The sequence below is a fragment of the Nanorana parkeri genome, unplaced genomic scaffold, assembly GCF_000935625.1.
Source record: "Nanorana parkeri isolate BGI_ZX_2015 unplaced genomic scaffold, ASM93562v1 scaffold901, whole genome shotgun sequence".
NCBI lineage: Eukaryota > Metazoa > Chordata > Amphibia > Anura > Dicroglossidae > Nanorana > Nanorana parkeri.
Window position 1 is genome coordinate 301338 of NW_017307169.1, and position 20084 is coordinate 321421.

The 20084-nt window shown below is 40.3% G+C and overlaps 2 protein-coding genes across 2 annotated transcripts in view; one reads left to right on the top strand and one right to left on the bottom strand.

Moving 5' to 3' along the window:
• The window catches only part of DBR1 (debranching RNA lariats 1), a 13228-nt gene extending 9124 nt beyond the window's left edge, over positions 1–4104 (bottom strand). The window contains exons 1-4 of the mRNA XM_018565942.1: positions 3850–4104; positions 2817–2941; positions 1887–1967; positions 546–631 (exon numbers count right to left, since the gene is read on the bottom strand). Of these exons, the coding sequence (XP_018421444.1) occupies positions 546–631; positions 1887–1967; positions 2817–2941; positions 3850–4046 (489 nt within the window). The 5' untranslated portion in view covers positions 4047–4104. The remainder of the gene's footprint in view (positions 1–545; positions 632–1886; positions 1968–2816; positions 2942–3849) is intronic.
• A 2077-nt stretch (positions 4105–6181) lies between these two features.
• Positions 6182–20084, top strand: part of VPS8 (VPS8, CORVET complex subunit) — a 172788-nt gene continuing 158885 nt past the window's right edge. Inside the window, exons 1-5 of the mRNA XM_018565944.1 lie at positions 6182–6278; positions 10713–10882; positions 16258–16326; positions 18109–18236; positions 19363–19456. Coding sequence (XP_018421446.1) covers position 6278; positions 10713–10882; positions 16258–16326; positions 18109–18236; positions 19363–19456 — 462 coding nt within the window. The 5' untranslated portion in view covers positions 6182–6277. The remainder of the gene's footprint in view (positions 6279–10712; positions 10883–16257; positions 16327–18108; positions 18237–19362; positions 19457–20084) is intronic.

Here is a 20084-nt window from a genome sequence, read left to right on the forward strand (position 1 = left end):
CCCCCCCCCCCCCCCAATTCCTGTCCCTGCGACACCCAAAAAAAAATTATATTTTGTTTTCTTTTTATTCTCTCTTGCCGTACTAAAAACTAATTTTTTGTCTGTGTCCTCGTCTGATAAATTTTTAAACACTTTCTCTCCCAACAACTGAGTGGAGATCTCCCCATCAGGATCACATTAACCGACAGAGCAATCCTTGCATGCTCAAAAGGAAACAGACAGTGAAATAGAAAGTTTTGACTAGGGCTGGACTATAAAATATACAATATAAAGCAATTTTCACAACTGATCACAAAACGCAAAGTCTCACATCATAACAAGCTGACCACAAGAAAAAATAATCTGCACAATAAATAAATCAATGCAGTGAAGGGATTGTGGCTGCCATTCTATCCGCTTTGCATGTTCCTCAGCTTCCTTAAGCCCAAAGCAATGACAGACTGCATGCATAGAAACGGTTGGACAATGTTCGAACTGTGCCAGTCCCAGCTGGGGTTTTTAGTTCTCTCAAGCAACTCTTTGGGCACCCCTGATCTAGTGCCTACCTGTTTGAGTTTATAGACTTCTATGTTCCGCACATGGTAAGCACTTCTAATTGTATCTTTGGTATATGGAGGGTGTTCAAAATGACCTAAAGGAATGACAGAACATGTAATGCACAGAACTATTAATGAGAGAGTACCAATCACATTTCTAAAACTCCATGGGAGTTCAGTCTTTGCAAACAGCATATTGAGGGATATTGGATACAGTTCAGCAAGCTAAAACACCAAACCACATTCAGCCCAGTATTGATGCACCTGGTTTTTTTGTAATATTGTGTTTGAGAAGACTTACTCTTGAAGGAAGGCTCATCACACTACATGCCAGTGTGGGGCAATCCCTAGTAAGCAGTGATTTAACCAGAATACCCGGTTTTAGTTTTTAATTGATATTATACAGGATTTATATAGTGCCAAAAGTATGCGCAGCACTTTACAATATAAGGAAGACATTGCAATTACAATACAATTCAAGATGGTAAGGAGGGCCCTGCCAGTGAGGGCTTACAATCTAAAGGCTGAACATAAACTGTACACGAGATCTCTCTATATAGATCTATATAGATTAGGGATGGCGATTCCGAGTATTTGGGCAAGTACTCGTCCAAATGCTCCGATGCCTAGCACGAGTACTTCTGGTATCAGGAAGGCGGGCAGCGCGTCATTACACGCTGCCCGGTTTTGCGATTGACCGGGAAGCGGCCCCATGCTCTCTCGTCACTTGTGATGAGAGAGCATGGAGCCGACTTCCCGGCCAATCAGGAAGCCGGGCAGCGTGTAATGACGTGCTGCCTGGCTTCCTGATTGGTCGGGAAGCTGGCCAACCAGGAAGCTGGCCTCGTGAGGTAAGGTTACCTTATCTTAGCATGTGCAGCCTGTCACCCCCGGGGCCTCAGCGAGAATGCGGCCTTCGTCCGGTACCCAGCCGGAGCCGTCCAATCAGGAAGCCGGACGCAGTCTAATGACACGACGCCCTGCTTTCTGATTGGCCGGGAAGCTGGCTTCATGCTCCCTCGTCCTCTCATGACGAGAGCATGGAGCCGGGCTCCCGGCTCATCTCATGACGAGAGCATGGAGCCGGCCTGCCGGCCCCTCAGACAGCAGGGCGTCGCGTCATTAGACTGCGTCCGGCTTCCTGATTGGACGGCTCCGGCTGGGTACCGGATGAAGGCCGCATTCTCGCTGAGGCCCCCGGGGGTGACAGGCTGCACATACTAAAGTAAGAGGGGACTTTCTTGTTAATCCCTGTTTCTTGTCCCTGAATGGGACTTCCGTTACTCGGTAATTTGATAGAAATGCAAATAGAAGCAAACACAGAAGCAATAATGCCAGTTCATTTCTTACCTTTTCTATAATCATGATGTTTGAAGATTCCAGAAATGCCTCCAATTCTGATGCCTCGATATTTCACTACCCCGGCATATCCTGAAAAGCACACAAAATATTATATTTGAAAAACAAAGCTACTGTGATGGCTATACAGTTACTATTTGCACCTGATTTGTAAAGTGAACCTGTCAGGGAATGGCAGAACCATGTCAGGCTTTAACTGCTGCCTTGGTCCCGCTAGATTCTAGATTTGTCGCCTGGAGATACCCTCTGTGTCAGGGGGATCATCAGGACAGCGCTTGAGTAGAAATCTCAGCAATAAAAACCCAAGATCTTTTCATACTTCTACACTCTCTCCAACAACTAAAATTAAAAGATTTTGGCTGAAGTTTTGGCTTTTACGTAGCTGTGCCCAGAAACATCTTTTTTTCCCCCCAGGGTTAAGTTCACCGTCATGGAAATTTGTGCATTTTACAATACAACAATGCCCACCTCTGGTAAAAGGAGATTTCATTCTTATGTAAATTGATCTGGTATCCAAAATGTGAGATTCACTTGGGTATAAACAAGCAGTGATTTTTTACAGTCAGAAGGGTACCGTATTTTTCGCTCCATAGGACACACCCCCAAAAGTCGGGGGAAAATGTGTGTGCATCTTATGGAGTGAATCCCTATTGCCCGGAACATGCAGTAGCTTTCTGTACATTTAGCTCACTTGTATTAAAACCGAACGTTAGTTCTTCGTCTGCTCTGTGTGAACACTGAGACCGTGGCTCTGTAGTCACAGCGCCACCTGTCTCAGCAGTCACTAACTGCAGCTTCTTTAACAGTTTGTCACAGAAACTCACAGAACTTGCCTGCGTCCTATGGTCTGGTGCGCAAAATACTGGAAATATACCGTACACAGAGATAGACAATAGCAGCACATGCTGCAAAGACACTTACCCAGGTAGTAAATATTTGGTGCAACCCAGCCTCCATAAGGTAACTCTTGGAGGTAATTCGACGCCTCATGATTTCCTCCAATGAAGATTGTAAGTATTGGAGCCTTCTTCTCCCCAGAGTAATATCTATAAAACATACAATCAGTCAGAAATGCATGTTTGTACTGATGTTGTTCAAATGTAGTATGTAAACCATAATACTATTAGGTAGGGCTGCAACAACTAATCAACATAATCGATTATAATCGATTGAAAAAGTTGTCAACTTTTTCAATAACTCATTCACATAGACCGTGTTGCCCTCAAGGCCTCGTTCACACTTCATACGTGATCGTACATAATTTTTGTGCGCAACTTGCCATGTGTCAGCCCATTCATTTAAATGGGCTGCCGCTCACACAGCAAAGAAGATCATGCAGCATTTTAAGCTGTGAGCCTCACATGTTTTGACCACGCCTTTGTGTGCATTTGACGCATGGCCCTTCACCCTGCATGGGACAACGACCCCTGTGTGAATGAGGTCTTAAGCTGACCGTTTAATGGCAAGATCACAGCAAAACTGTCCCTAGGTAACAAAGGAACTATGAAGTGCCAACATCTAATGTACAAAGTGACTATCCTCTCATCAATAAAAGCAAACCGTAACACTGTGTTTAAGATTTGAATGTCTCCTTTCACCATAAACAATACAAGTATGTAAATGTATTCAGAAACCATGACAGTGCGTGAAAGTTGTACAACAATTAAATGAAATTCTAACATTAATCGTGGTTTTCGTTTCAGAAACTCCATTGATTCTAAAATCAAATGTTAAAACCAAACCGAAATTTCAAGCAACATTCGTCAAGTCTTTGATGTAATTATCGAATGTTCTGATGAGATTTTTCATGTGAAATGTTTATACGAAGATCTACCAGCTTAAAGGGCAGGCCTTAGGGTAGGACATCGCCCTCTGTGCTGAAAACTACCAGTACGGTTCTCATTATGCTGCACGCTCACATACTGCGTATATTCAAAGAGCGAAAAAGCCTTACTTGTAAAACGTCTGCATCTGACGATACTTTGGGGGCACGGCCATGCATTTCATGTCCCCCTCATTCCTCACTGCCTGGAAGTCACCGCAGCAGAGCAGGAGATCAACTTTAGTGTTGTCTTTCTTCTCCAGGTATTGGATAGTCTCATAGATCTTATCGAGCTCCCCATGACAGCACCCTTCCACTGCAATCTTCATGGCTGCTGTCGTGTGGTCACAACTTCGTGCTCAGAGACAAATGGTTCTTTATACTCTCATCTGCTAGAATAAAACAGCACTATTATAGAATATAAAGATGGTTTACAAATACACACTCCATTTCTCTGTAATCATAAAATCCACCCCCCCCTTTTCAAAATATAAACCTACAAATAATAAAAGTAATGACACAAACAAATCTCTACAGATGTACACAAATTGTAAATGCATGTGACAAATAAACCCCGTCTAGGACCCAACAGGCACTTTGTTTTAGAGGCAACCTTTTGGAAAAACGAATAAATTCACACACACAATCATAAAAGAACAACATTTGCATTTATTTTTTGTTTTGTTTACATAAGAGCCTGAAAAGCATTGCAACCACAATCAGTAGATCATGGGTGCAATGCTCTGCCTCCTGCAGACTGTTCCTCCCGGCACCTGTCCATACCAAAAAGGTATGGACTTTTAGTTAGAGGAACATGAAGAAGAATGAATGGACTACAAGTATGGTGATGGTGCCACACTTATATTTTATTGAGAAATACAAGTCCCTCTGCCAGGGTGGCATCTCATTCACAGATCCTGTCAAATTGTTAATGGATGATGGGGCTGAGCCACGCACAGACACGGCAAATTGTGGCAAAAACCCAGCGATTGGTAATGGAACCATGTTTCATGTTACACTCTTAATCTGGATGAAACAATAAACATTTTAAAAGTAAACTTAGCATTGTAAGCACATTTATCCTTTCAGATAATCATATTCTTCAAACCTCTACTCCAAAATGTGGGTGCAGGTCAGCATTACAAAAATCACATTAATATAGGGCTGCAGCTAACGATCATTGTCATAAATCGATTAGCTGGCAGATTATTTTTTCAATTTATTGCAAATTCTCTCAACTAATCGATAATGAGAATAGTTGCCAACTATTTTCATAATCGATCAGTTATTGCAGCCCTACATTATTGGGAAAAATACTAGCTTTCCTGCCAGAATGAAATATCTGGTGTAACCCAGCTACCAGCCTACAACACGCAAAGGGGATTTACCAAACCTGGAGCAGACACTATCTGAAGCAGTTAGCTGCAGTAACCAGCTTATTTCATTTCCAAAGCTTCACTAAACAAACTGAAGAAGAGCATAGCTAACTGGTTGCCATGCACAGCTGCTTCAGTTATGATAACACCCCCCATTTGTGCAGGCAATCTACTGTTTTCAGTCAGCAATGAGATACATGATGACGATGTAAGGTGATAAGTAAACATTGGATACACAGAAATAATATTTATAATATTTTGGTAAATCTAAAAGGAGATTGTACAAGGACTGACCTAGGAGACTGCAATGTGTAAGTAATACAAATCCAACTAGAATGCCTGCTAACTAAGCTGTGCATATCTGTGAGATAACAATGTAGTTCATTTCACATTATTCCCGTACCAGCAGCAGTATGTGTCAATCCGAGCCTCAGCTCTGCACATCAGCCACTGCCTGGAGGTCCGGCTCGGGATTTGGGCTCCCCAGCAGGCCGCAGCCTTCACGAACACTGAATAAATTGAGGGGATTGGGACTTCACACCCGTACCTCTGGAAGTAAGTGAGCGTTATAACCAAAACTCCCCCCTATTAGTAACATGGTATGCCCCTCTCACACCCAGCACACCACACCATACCATACCTGAGTTCCAGCAACACTCCTTCGTTCGAACCTACCAGACGGCGCAGGAAGATGTCCAGATGTAGTCGTGACGTCACTAAGAAGGCGTGTCTTTCCTCGTCTTCTTTCATTGGTCGCTTTTCTTTACAAAGAAGTGATTCGTTCATATTGAAAGTCGAACTATAACAATGCGTCATAGTTTTGTCACGTGTGCTTTCTCTTGAATACAGGTTAGCTTCAGAAAAATGGCGAATGCACTTTATATTACACGTTTTATTAAAAATGCACGGCTTAAACCCAGCCGATATGTAACGTATACAGCGTACATCACTCACAGGATACATAATAAAACCTGCAGCACATAGTATGAAAAATCTGACAGCCAATTGAGTCAGTAACACTCTCATGATCAGGTGATATGACTCCGAAAGTATCGCTGGAACGCATTGCTGGCACGCAGGAAGAGGAAGTGAGGTTTCCGGGAGTGGACTGCGCGTGCGCAGCGATGGGGTGTCTGGCTGTTTCAGTTCCCCAATAAGAAGCAGGATCTCCTGTACCTGGGCAGAGTGAGTGACGTTCAGTGTAAACAGTCTGCATGTGTGTCACCTGTGTTCATGGGGGTATTAGGGACAGGGTGCGATATATAGATGTGATTATGGAGCATGCCTATGGGAAAGGAATGCATAATTGCTTGAGCTCTTGTAGCCGCTCAATTGAGTAATCACCTTCGTTTCCTCCGTTATTGTGTCGTAATTTTGTGTAAATAATTCCCTCTGAAAACCCTATGGATTGACTATTGTAAGTAGGTGATGTGGTTTTGTAATTAAATAGAACTGAAGCCAAACCTTCACTGAATGGAGTGGAGAGAGATTAGAACATCTGGCAGGTTTTTATTGCTGTTTAAACCAAATTAACAGCGCTAGTAGGTGATTCAAAAAACCATATAATCGTGTTTGTGAACTACAAATCATAAAAAAACCACATCAATGCAAGTGCCGTTAATCAATAAAAAAACACGGCACTGTAATAGTTAATAAACGTGTACGATTAAGAGGTGATTTTTAACCAAGTGCTTCTAGGTGTCTCAGTCAGTTATTTTTACACACTGAGACACCTAGAAGCACTTGGTTAAAAATCACCTCCTAATCGTACACATGTTTAACTATTACAGTGCCGTGTTTTTTTTATTGGTTAACGGCACTTGCATTGATGTGTTTTTTTTTTATGATTTGTAGTTCACAAACACGATTATATGGTTTTTTGATTCACCTACTAGCGCTGTTAATTTGGTTTAAACATCTTCAGACCCAGCGTTCTTTAATACAGCAGTTTGTATTTTACATCACAATATTTATTTATTTGTATTGATGTGTTAACACGATACACTAAAAATTCATCACATTGACTTTGCAGTATTTGATATAAGTAATGTGTTAAGGAAACACTATTTAGGTTTTTATTGCTGTCTGTGTCTCTATTAGGGAGTGTCACCCTCTCTGTTTGTAAGCCACAGGTAATGTATTAAGATAAGTGTACATTTGCAGAGGGGGCAGGTGGGATGTTAGGTATGGGCAGGGGGACAACAATAAAAAGTGACCATGAAGCCTAAACTTTAAACGTTTTGTCTTTAGTTATGGATATAGTTACCCATTTACTGTCAACAAATATTACAGAATGGGGGAATTTATCAAAACTAAAGCAGTTACTCTTGGCAACCAATCGGATTCTCTCTTCAGTTTGAAAATGAAAGATTGGTTACAATGGGCAAGTTCTCCAAATTCTGTCTGCTCCAGGTTTGGTAAATTCCCCTCAATGTGTCTCTTATTTTTAATGTAAGCCTTCAAAGTATCTCTTGTATCTAAGACGATTGTACACTAATGCTGGTCCAACACCTTATAATTTGTTTAGTTCAGCCCATGATTTCCTCACACACGCTTAACTGCATGGATGCAGCAATCATCCCTACTGGCTATTGTATTGTGACAGCCATAGCTAATTGGCTGCAGTCACTGACGATTGTCCACCCGGCATGACCACCCATGGATCGTTATTTCAGCTTATTTTAGCAGTTAACCGACAAAATTAAATGTGTGTATTGGCAGCTTTACCCATAGCAACTACATTACATTCAGTTTGGAGCAATTAGAACAGGATTGGGTGGCCTTCCAGCTGTGCATTAACTACAAATCCCATTATGCTTCTGGGAGTCATGCCTGTGGCTGTCAGTCTTGCATTGCCCCATGGGAATTGTAGTTCCACAACAGCAGGAGGGTCAGAGTTGTCCACCCCTGAATTAGAACAATGGAAGATGATTACAGATTGAGTGCTTACTGCTCATTTGCCTTTTTTAAATAAATCACTTGATATCAGCAACTGTTTTATTACACACGTAGCAGGCGTGACTTCTACTGTGTACGCTGAGTAGTCTGGAATGTGTTGCAGTGGTGACAGTTTAGGATTTTCATTATCTCTATAATCTCATTGAGAACAAAAACAGACATATTGGAGAAGCTGACTTTCACCAAAACCTTCACGAGAGTGAAAACAATCCCCTCCCTAAAAGTGTGATATGATTTAGCATTATAACACAGTCCTCGTTGTAGGTGTAACTCTGTGTGTGTTGTGGATTTCAGTTTTACAAAACATTCAATCCATTATGTTGTGATTGTCACAGTAAACATTACAATGGGAGAGTCTTCTCTGCAAGAGCAGTGTGATAATCACTATTAGCATATGAATTTCTAAATCTGATCTCTTCCTGAAAATGTCTACACAGAGGGGGGAATTTATCAAGGGAGTTGCTCCACTTTTCTTTAAGTGACAAATTGTTCACGTTATTTGCACCTTATTTATCAATGCAGTCTAAGCCTTGATAATAAATGTAATTTTCATTAGACATGTTGGGGGGAATTTATCATAGCAATTGCCAGTGTTTGAACTTGCACGGAATATATTTGCACCAGATTTATCAAGCTCGTGTAATGTTGTTGATAAATGAGGTTTAATAGACTCCAGGAAAGAAGACTCGTAACTTCAGGCAAAAAGCTTAACTGTCGCTTCTTGAAGAAGTAGTCATGGGGACTTCTTAAAGGAGAACTATGAGATGAGTGATTTCCACTCACCTCATAGTTCTAGCCGACCTGTGACAATGAGACTGTCACAGGTCAGCTCAGTAGATCAGGAGGTGAGCGAACAGATACCGGCGTTCGCTCACCTCTCGATCCTGTCACGGCTCTCTGCCGTGACAGGGGAGGGGCTGGATTCCCCTCTCCCTGCTCCGCCAGCGCTGACTGGTGGGACGGACAATGGGAGGGGGCGGGTACAGCTGGCTCTGCCTCTGGATAGGCAGAGCCAGCTGTCACTCACGCAGCTGGGCGGATCCCGTCATCTACGTCGGGATCCGCTCCGGCGTCTCAGTATACCGCGAGCTCTAGCTCGCGGTATACTGAGCTTAGGGTAATGGGAGCACGCTAGTTTGTGTCCTCCCGTTACCCTAAGGAGAACTATGGGGAAAAACACTGACCCCATAGTTCTCCTTTAAGTTGTGAGTGTTTTCTTAGGTGATGCTTCAGTTTCATAGAGCCCAAAACAAGTGCAGATGAAAACAGGGGCAAAAAACATGTAATTGAAAAAGTATTGCACGCTCTGAAGAAAACAGGTACAAAACACGTGCAACAAACGTGCAGTTGGAAAACTAGTGCAAGCTCAGGTGAAAACAGGGGCACATGTTAAAAGACAGATTTGCGCATAAAAAAAATGATCAAAGAGGCTAAAACTGTCGTAATTGCTTTGATAAATTCCCCCAGAGAGACCACTGTCTTTTCATAACCAAAACACAGACACTGCGATACTAAATGTGCTCTGTCTTCGGTTTAATGGCTCCTGAATTTCCTCCAAAAGGAACTTCTTAACTACACTGCTAACACCCTAAAGTGTCACTTAATGCTCCCCCTTAAAGAAGCACTCTGGGCAAATAAAAACTTAACCCTTACTACCCCTGCACTGCAAGTGTTAAAAGCTTGTTTTCTGTTCTTGTTATTGTAGTCCAATGAAGTGCGTTGAGGAGGGTCGCTACATTCCAACATACTGTGGGACCATGTAAAACAAACATAGCCACCCTCAGATGAAAAGTAGGGGGAAGCAGATTTTAAATGGATATTATGTTCCATTCACATATAGCGTTTTGCGTTTTCCGTGCGGCAACGCAAACGTTTAAATATTTAATCCAAAAACGTGTTTATTTCTATGTTGTTATTTTTCGTGATATGTTTATTGATGGGAAATATTTAATAATAAAAAATATCTGATTAGAAAAAAATATATCTTTCATCCGAATGGATTCCACACGTTTGCTGCTATTATATAGCCGCGAACGTGCGGAATCCGTAAACAAAGTTTCGCTTGGGCTATTTTGCGGGCCGCGCAATACGCCGCAAAAGTCTGAACAATGCACATTAAAGTATGTTGTTTTTTTCTGTTTAGAGCAGCTCCGTGCGTATTGACAACCGCTCCTGTGTGAATGGAGCCTTAGGTTGTGCTGGCCTGTTTCGGAGGGAAAACATTTACTACAAATCAAAGAATGGAATATGATATTTTTGGGGGTTTTTTTTGACACTTTGATCTTTACTGGTTACACGAGTCATAAAGTTCTGCCACTGTTATTTCCAGTGTAATGGGCCATGTTTATTAGTTTTGTGAAGGAAGAATTGCCTTAAAAAGGAAGTTTGTCTGGAGTTTGGCACACTTGAGGTAACTTTTTTAGGATGGGGAGAATTTGCAGACTCCACTCTGATAGACCTGATGGGAATGAAGTCTGTGTATTCGCTTTCATGGGAAACTAAAGTGCCATACTGTTTTCTTCAGTAATTATATACAGAATTAGCCATATTTGCCTTTTAAATAAAGATAACAGAAAATATTAACTGGGAACCTATACTTTTGTGGGGGCAACTAAGCTAAACTGTCAGAATTTTATATGAATGTGCACCTTTATATTGCAGTGGAGTCAGATCCTGGAGAGGATGACCTCAGTGCCAAGGGCTGGGACTCAGGGAAACTTACCATTGAAGGTACCGGATCATTTACCAATCTTGAAGATGAGCTGAATAAGTCCCAAACCCTCCTCGGGTACCTTGATGTGGACAAGGAGCTGGAAGCCAAGCAGGATTTGGTAAATGTAAATAGATCTCTCTCTCTCTCACACACACTGTCTTGCTCTCTCTCTCTCACATACGATCTCTCTCTCTTTTCCTACAGGATGGGGTAAAGTTAAACCACAGTCACAAAGTAACTAAAATTTTAAAAGCATTTTAAGGATTAGATTAAGGTTATATGTAAAGCCTCATTCACATGAACATACACAGCCGTATAGCGCACAGTCTACATCCAAGGGCGTGCATCCATAACTGTATGGATGTGCAAGTTTGGGTAAGCACATAGCTATGTGCAGCCATGTCATTAGGATGTACAGGTGGCTACATACACCAGCTGTCCCTCTTGGGCTTAGGTTTCTGCATGGATGTTCAGGCTGTACGGCCCCCCACAGTTGCATCATTCATTCACAGATCCATTCACAAGATCTGCAAATGACAAAACTTCAGTCCCATTCGCAACTGGAGCAGAGACACTCAAGCAGAAGTGTAGTGACATCATCGCACTTGTAGTCCATCAATAACTTCCTGCAGGAGCCTGTACATTGCACCCGTGATCCACTTATCATAGTGGAAATGATTTGCAGGCTCCAAATCAAACAATTTTTAAAATTAAGAATTACCCCCTCTAAACTGGCCTCCTCTACCCCTTGCTATATTTACTTTTGGGCGAACACTTCTTTCCCTCTGCTGGTGCCGGTGAACTATCCGTACCCCATACTGCTGTGTAGCGCAGCCCTGCACTCTGGATTTTGAATTTCGCTTGCAAATGGCAAGCACTCATTGGTCAGCACGGTCACCTAGCTGCGCTGACCAATGAGAAGCGTTTCTTAGCAAGAAGGGCTTCTCATCGGTCAGCGTGGTCAGAAGCACTTTTCATTGGTCAGCGAGGTCAGGTCAGGAGTAAATCCATTTTTCCCAAATTCACCTGGGAAAGTGGAATTACCCTTTAAAGGTTACCTCAGAGTCCTGCAGCAGAAACCTCTAGCCATGGCCAATGGCAGAGTTAGGAGAGATATTGCAGCTAACTGTGCCTCGGCAAGGACAGTGGTCCCTACTCCACTCAGTGATGTTCAACGATCTATGTCAGACATTGCTAGGAAGCCCCACTGGCAGAGGAGAGCTTGCTACTTCTGAGTCACAATTACCAAGGCAGCTCGTTTCAGGGTCACTAAGCCTTTTTCAAGCCCATACAGCACATGTGCATGAAACTATTTATAAAAAGTAGATGCTTCTTGCTGCACTCCTTGCCAGATTTCTGTAATAAATACAGGTGGGTGCTTGTAGTGACCACGGTTGGCGCCGTGAACAGTACGCAGATTCAAAAGATGTCAGCAGCACACCAATCCATTTGTGTTCAGCAAATGTCCATTTTAATTACACAAATTTCCATTCAATTCCAAGTACTTTCGGGGCCTCGCAGGGTCCCCTTCATCAGGCTCAGAATGACACCTTGTAAAACCATCACCTTCATCATATAGACATACAAAACCAGTGGAAGGTGATGGCCTCGCAGGGTCCCCTTCATCAGGCTCAGAATGACACCTTGTAAAACCATCACCTTCATCATATAGACATACAAAACCGGTGGTTTTGTATGTCTATATAATGAAGGTTGTTTTGTATGTCTATATAATGAAGGGGATGGTTTTACAAAGTGTCATTCTGAGCCTGATGAAGGGGACCCTGCAAAGCCCCGAAAGTACTTGCAGTTGAATGGCAATTTATGTCATTAAAATGGGCATTTGCTGAACACAAATAGATTGGTGTGCTGGGGACATCTTTTGAATCTGAAACTATTTATAGCTACATTGACCATGAGGTTCTTTTCAAGTTTCCTCTGTCTGAAAGAATTTAGAGACCTATTGGATTTATACAATAAATGCTTTGGTCCATATACCGTAGTTCTCAACAAAGAATTAGATAAAAGCATTATCCTTTAATATCCCTTATGTTTTATTCTTTTTGTTATGTGAGAGATAGTCTGCGCTCCTGGATCAAACTAAAATAAATAAAACCTAAAGCAGCTGAGAGATGAAAAGATTGTCGCCTGTCTTTTAGTGGCCATCATAACCTTTTGTTATACTCTATTATTTGATGATATATTCTAACGTTTATCATTAACTTGTTCCATATTCAGCATTACCCTAGTTTGTCACTATTTTTGGATATTTCGTTTTGCCACTATGCAATTCAAGACATTTATTGATTTTTTATTACACCAACCCACGATTAATTTAATTTCATTGAGGCTGTGTTATACACGCGGCTTTTTCTACACACAATCTTTAAACATTTGTTTTTATCTGAATATAATGTATTCATCCTAATTACTTATTTACATGTTTATATCTTTAATTAATTTAAACCTTTAGCGCTTGGTTATCACTTTTTTATTCTTTTTGTACCTAATTTTAGATCTTAGTTACTACTAACATTGATTTCCACATTAATACTGTATCTCCTCAGCAGTGATTCTATAGTTTTTTACATTTTATTAGTAATATTTTGTAACTTGTGAGATTTAGCGCCAAATTTAGAGCTTTTCATGAACTCCACTCCAGGCAGTAAAGTACATTTAGGGGTTGATGTCCACTTTTATTTAAAAGAAAAAATGTTCAACACAAAGGGGGTTACCCTCACAGGAAATCAGCCTCCTGGCTTTTCGTTGCAGAACCCATTGCTCTGGATCTCAGTGTTGAAGCCCCTTTCTGTTCCTCCACAGAGAGTCCTCTCCAAGCCTATAAACACAGTTCGGCTGCCCCTGCAGCTCTGGCTCGCTAGGCTAGTCAGTCCCCTGACTCTAGGCTCACTTCTTTTGTGAACCAATTCCACCCAAAATTAATTGGACACCTGACCTCAGGCACCCTTTCCTGTCTGGATTGTTTCTCCCTAAGTCAATATCTACCTCTCTTAAAAAGACAGACTGCCCTCTGTCACAAACTATTAGGATATTATTGTTACAATACTTTCCCCTTATTGTTACAATGTATTCTGCTGGTCTGAGTTATCCCCAATGATATTTAGTGATAGGTCTCCATCTAGTGTCTCAAAGCTATTATTACCATTTTATTTCAATCATTCACCAGTGAGCTTTAACTATTTATGATTTATGGGTTTTTATTTTTGATATATGTAAAGTTACCTGATTTATTGCATAATTGTAATGTATTCTACGGCTGTAATCCCATGGGAAATGTGGCTATAAATACTACAAAGCACATATGCTATATAGGCTTCAGAAAGGGATTGTGATAATAATCATGAAGTAGCAAGCTCTCCCATGCCAGAGGAGATCCCTAGCAATGTCTGATGCTGCTCACTGAACATTTCTGAGTGGAGCGGGTGGCGGCATGACCGATGAGAAGCCCTCCTTGCAGCTTACAGCTAACTGTAATATCTTTCTTAAGTCGCTACTCCCCCATTGTGCATGTAAATACAATATTCTTTTCAATTTAAAACAAAGTGTTGTTGGTAACGTCTCCCCCTTTTCTCTTCATTGAAATGTTGACTGGTGATCCTCTATGAAAAACCTTGTTTAGTCACTTTCTCTTTGAAGCCACTTCCTGTCTACATGCATGCATTTCCTGTTATAGCATGACCGTGCTCTGTCGCTGTTTCCATTATGTTTTTTGTGGCAATACATTTGCACATTGCATAGGGATGGTCCATTGTTGTCACCATCAGAAAACCCACCTTAACAAATAATGTGTAACAGTTCTCAACGTGCACAAATGTGGACAGGAAGTAGCTTCAAAGAGGAAGTGCCAGAATATTTTCATGCAGGATTATGCCGTACAGTAAACTCCCAATTATCTGGCATTCAAGCAACCAGAACTCTCAAGCATTCAGAAAAAAAAGGATATAATATATATAATGTATGTCCTTAATTTTTTTTTTGCCAGTTGCTTGATAGACATGTGCACACTAAAAAAATGTTGTTAGCAACTTAATTTATTAAGAGGCATGAAAGAGGTAGTCTGTGTCAAACAAGAATATTATCTTAGATATCAGCCTTTGATACCATCTGCATTCCACATATAATGCCATTTTAACATCTCTATCCCAGCACTTTGACAACAATTCGCACCTTTAGCTATGTAAATCAAAGCATTAATACCTAAGCAGGCTTCCTGACACAAGGGTGGGGGGTTATGTAATTAGAATAGGGTGGTTCCACAACTTTCCATCCTGTCCTTGGACAATCACATTCCATGGTGATTGAATTAAGTTTTACCTGTGTGGATTTAAATGCTGCGGTATCTTTCTGACACTCATTCGAACTAAAGAAGTGGCTTGGAGAATCTATGACATGTCTAGTGATACCATAACCAGGATAAATGAGAATCTTCACAGACACATTAGGGCAGTATTCATTAGTGGAGGGAAATCTGCAGGAAAATATTGGACCCAAAAAGTATCTAAGAATGGGAATATAACTAGTATACAGTTCTAATGTATTTTCCATGTTTGTTACACATGCCTTATTTTACCTAGGGGCAAATATAACATTGCAGATGCAGCTACACAGGGGCGTTAATGGGATTTAGGTACCAATGTCACAACTTTGTATATCAAGGAATACCTCACACCTGGATGCCAGTAATTTACTTTTCCTATATGAATCAATGTCATCCATTGAGTTAAAGGATCCAATGGACTGTAAAACAAAAAGTAGACAATATTCCTCATTATTTAATAACTTAAAGCTACACACATAGTTAAAAACTAGCAATGGTTGCTAAGTAGGATGAGTCGTCACAATCTTCACCACTGTGCGTCTAGGAGTACTGGTCACTACCAGTTACCCTGATGCACAGATAGTTGTGTGTGCATATAAGGGACTCCATCGGCATAGACCAAGCAACCAAATTTCCATAACTGAAGAATCCCGCATATCAATTGTTGATCATGTTACCAGTCTATCTCAAAAACGTATCCCCATACCTAATAACCGACAGTTCCATCAAAGTAAACTAGGTATCATCCAGAAGGGACTAGAGTTTCCGGATACAAATGTTTGTCGTGTATTAAGGTACTATTTGCATGATACGTAAAATCGCATGGGACATTGGGACACCTCATCTACTGTCTGCCTATCTACATAATCTATTCAGCCAAATTTATTAGGTAAATAAGTGCTTGTACTTGTACAGGGACTCTTTGACCATGTAAGGCTCATGTGGTGGACCTGTACATTTGCATCAGCAAGCAGAAAGCCACAGGTTTTCTCCTTTTGGTGTATGAGAATAATTGTGAATGAATGAAATATAAAAGTTTTTAGTTTTGTGGTGGGTCCTTCTATCACAACATATTAAGTGTTTAATCTTGTCTTTTTCTCGTTTTTGTTTGCAATGCCACATGTAACTCAATATTTACTGAAATCACCTTTTAGATCGATGATAAAGAGTTTGACATTCCTCAAGTTGACACTCCACCAACACTGGAGAGCATCTTGAATGAGGTGAGTCTTTTACACTTTCTGTAGCATATGGCATTATTCTTCTCTGTGTAAATAACTTGTTCCTGTCATTTTCCTATGGAAATGTGTCTGAGACCACTCTCTTAAGGTGCCCATACACTGCTCGATTCTCGTATGAGAATCGCGGGAAATCCCGCGATCGTACGAGAATCGAACAGTGTGAACGAAGACGTGCGACCGTTTCTAATGTACGGTCGCACGTCTTTTATCTAAGGAGCATGTTAGAAAACCAGCCGAGAATCGTACGATTTTCGGCTGGTTTAAACAGTGCTCGGGGAAGAAAAATGCCAAACGGGCCGGTGTGCGCACGCGCACACTGCCCGTTCAGCATTGCGGTCATCGGAAGCCCGCCCCTCAGGGGGGCAGGCTTGCGATGATCGAGAGTGTGATCTGCCTGTCCAAGATGGGCAGATCGTACGTTTTTTTAATCACTTTACAACCATCGCAAGACTAAGGTCTTGCGATGGTTGTACAGTGTATGGCCACCTTTAGAAAGCTGGCCATTCATGCTAGCATGGTTCGGTTATTGCCTCTCCTATAAGGAAACCTGTACTAAGAGAGGCATGGGGGCTATGTTTTTTTATCCTTATGAAATTGCTAATTGCCATGTTTTATTAACCCCTTCAAAATAACCTAAAGAACATGTTAACTAAATTCCTGTTAGTTTCAGCTGCAGCAGGCTTCCGACATCACTTTGATCTCCCGCTGATCGATCTGTACACACTCTGAATGATCCCTATGATTAGCGAAATCATGATGATCAAAGGAAATGTTGTGCCCAGCAACAAACGTACCTACTGCCTGGTACATTTTAGTAGTTTTTCTTTGCTTACAGCAGCTACAGCTATGAGGAGAGAATGAGAATACAACAGGCAGTGTATTCTGTAAATCATCTATAAATCACATCTATCACATTCAGTACAGCACATTGATGGAAAATGTCTCATATCTTGAAATTTTAAATATACATGCTTGATTATATTTTATTGACCATACAGCATTGACATATGTATTAAAACCTACACATATCTGATATCTCTGTACTCAGGATAAATAGGGGAAATTATTTATTAAAACTATTTTGAATAAAGTTATTTATAAAAGAGAAAGTATTTATTAAACAAACTGAAACACTTTTTTCATGTTTGTCCAGTTTTCTGATTTTTTTTTTCTTTATATATAATTTAACCAGTTGACATCCGCGGTGTTAAACCCCCTTCCCATCCAGGCCATTTTTCAGTATTCAGCACAAATTACCAAATGAAGACCCAGTTTGTGCTTAAAAAAATTATGTGAAAATCACTTTGGTATGCAATGTGGTTAAAAAGCTATTGTTGACTTAATCCTGTGCATTCTAAAAATCTAAAAATTCAGTCTGGTTTTGATCACCCCTGAAGTTAAGAGTTAAACTTCAGTACAAAGCACGAGTCAATGAAAAAGTGTGGTTACAAATTATTTTGGTAGGGACTGGATAAGTGTTCCATGTTAGTGGCTCTAAAAATATTGAAGCCTTTGGAATATTATTACAGCTAGACATTTTTGTATTAGTATTGGCAGGCTTGGTTGTATCTTGCTCCAGGAGTAGTCATGCCAAATAGCATAGAGCTATTCAACTCAGTTACTGCCATGGAGTAGCCTGCAGTACAATATCCTTTCTGGAATCATACACACAATGTCATCTGGGTTATAGCTATTTATTCTGCATTTATTACTAGGATTATTGAACAAGGACCTTGAATTTAATCAATTTCCTGTTTTCTACAGACAGATGATGAAGATGAACCCTTCATACCGGAAGATCCTGCGCTGCTGAATGTAGAGACTATTGACACCCACTCCTGTGACACGTCATCATTGGCTAGCTCTGACAGTGGTGACCGGACACACAAGAGGTATATTTAAATCTATTACTAAACTCGGATTTACTGGAGTCATGAATCGCTTCTTATTTTCAAACTATTTGCCTTAACAGAACTACACCAGCACTGCCAATGGGCTTGAAAATAAATTAAACCTGAACACTGCTGAAAAATGTGTATTTATTTATTTAAAAATTAAATATTTAATATTCAGAAATGTACATTTGAGGCATGCAGTACAACCTTTTTGCATACAAACACCTGAAATAATGCCCATGAATATCCAGTTGGCAACCCTCCCTAAACATACAAAAGATCTATATATAAATATATATGCATATTTTAGAGGCTGTACACAAGTTAGTCCTGATAGCAAGCAAGTCAATTTTTTTTGTGTCTAAACCTATTCCCCCTATTGCTGCTTGAAGTGAACACCAAACTGGGATGGATCCAGGTCCTAGATAACAATTACCAGTACTTAAAAATTATAATTCAAACATCTGAACCTAAATGTAATATTAAACCTCTAATATACACAATTTATCACCAACACAGCAATCGTGCAAAACATTTTGATATAATATATCATTTTAAGTTGTACATTTAACTATTTTTGTATCGGTAATATACAGTAAACTCTTAGTTATCCAGAATTCAACTAACCAGAACTCTCATCTTAAAAAAAAACCCTGTCTACTCGCTGTTTTGCTGATCTGCTGCATGTATTATCCTGGAAACGATAATGCGTCTATTTGTCTTAATTTGCTCTTGATTACTGCATTTCAATATTAATATGAACTCAATGCAGAGTTTGTTATGATATGGTATAGTATGGGGTGTGGCATTAGCTAGACCTATTTTTAATAGTAACTCTCAAGCAAATAGAAACTACATTTATCCTTGTAAAGGAATCTTTCTTGTACCAAATATTTATATTCCCACAAGGTTTAGAGCCTTTTTATACTTGCTGCAGTCTCCATAATATTGAATATTAAATTAAAAATCCAAAAGGGTAAACAGGATCTAGAAAAACTGGCAGACTTGTACATTTTTCAATAGTGAATTGTTGTATAACGTGTGTTCTTTTACAGGTGACAATTTATATTGAATTTGATAAATGCATGTTGTTTGTAAAACACTCCTTGTCTTATGTTATCAGAAAGAAAAAACTAGCAGATGCCTTTTCCCGCCACGGATCTGTGTTGCGCCACATGCTGCTTAAAGGAGTTTCTGCTCAGATCGTGTCTGCTGCAGTAAGTTGTAATACTGCTTGAGTATATAAATGAAGATGAACCATACGATTCCCTGTGTAATTACAAATACAAACTTTACATCCACAAATATCTGAAGCTCTGAAAAATGTATTGACCAGTTATCAATATAGGGCCATATATTAGAATAGCCCTAAGGATGCCATAGATGTGTTGTGTGTACAGATCAGTTTAATCAGCATCTAATATTCACTGTAATTTATTGAATATTCCTTCTGTAAAAATATATTGCTATAAAATGGCATTATTCATTGCATCTAAGTGAACAGATTTGATCTTTCTTTAGTCTCAAAGTTTAGCAATAGAGCCTTTGTATACACATACGTCAGCGAACCTTTTAGTGTACCCTAGAGGAAAGTAGATGAGAGGAGCCAAGCTACTGCTTAAAGTGTGCCTGTTATAAGAGACACTGAGGTCATTGCTCCTTATAAAAATGCTAGCCACCTGATTGGGTGTTACTTCAATTAAACTGAATCATTTACCCAGAACTAGCATGAGTCAAATAATAATTATGTATGTATGAATGTAATTATCTGCGTTGCCACTTCTACCTTGCTTTTTAAGGCTGAACTCCAGACTTGGAAAAAAAAAACCCTTTCGGTGAGCCCTC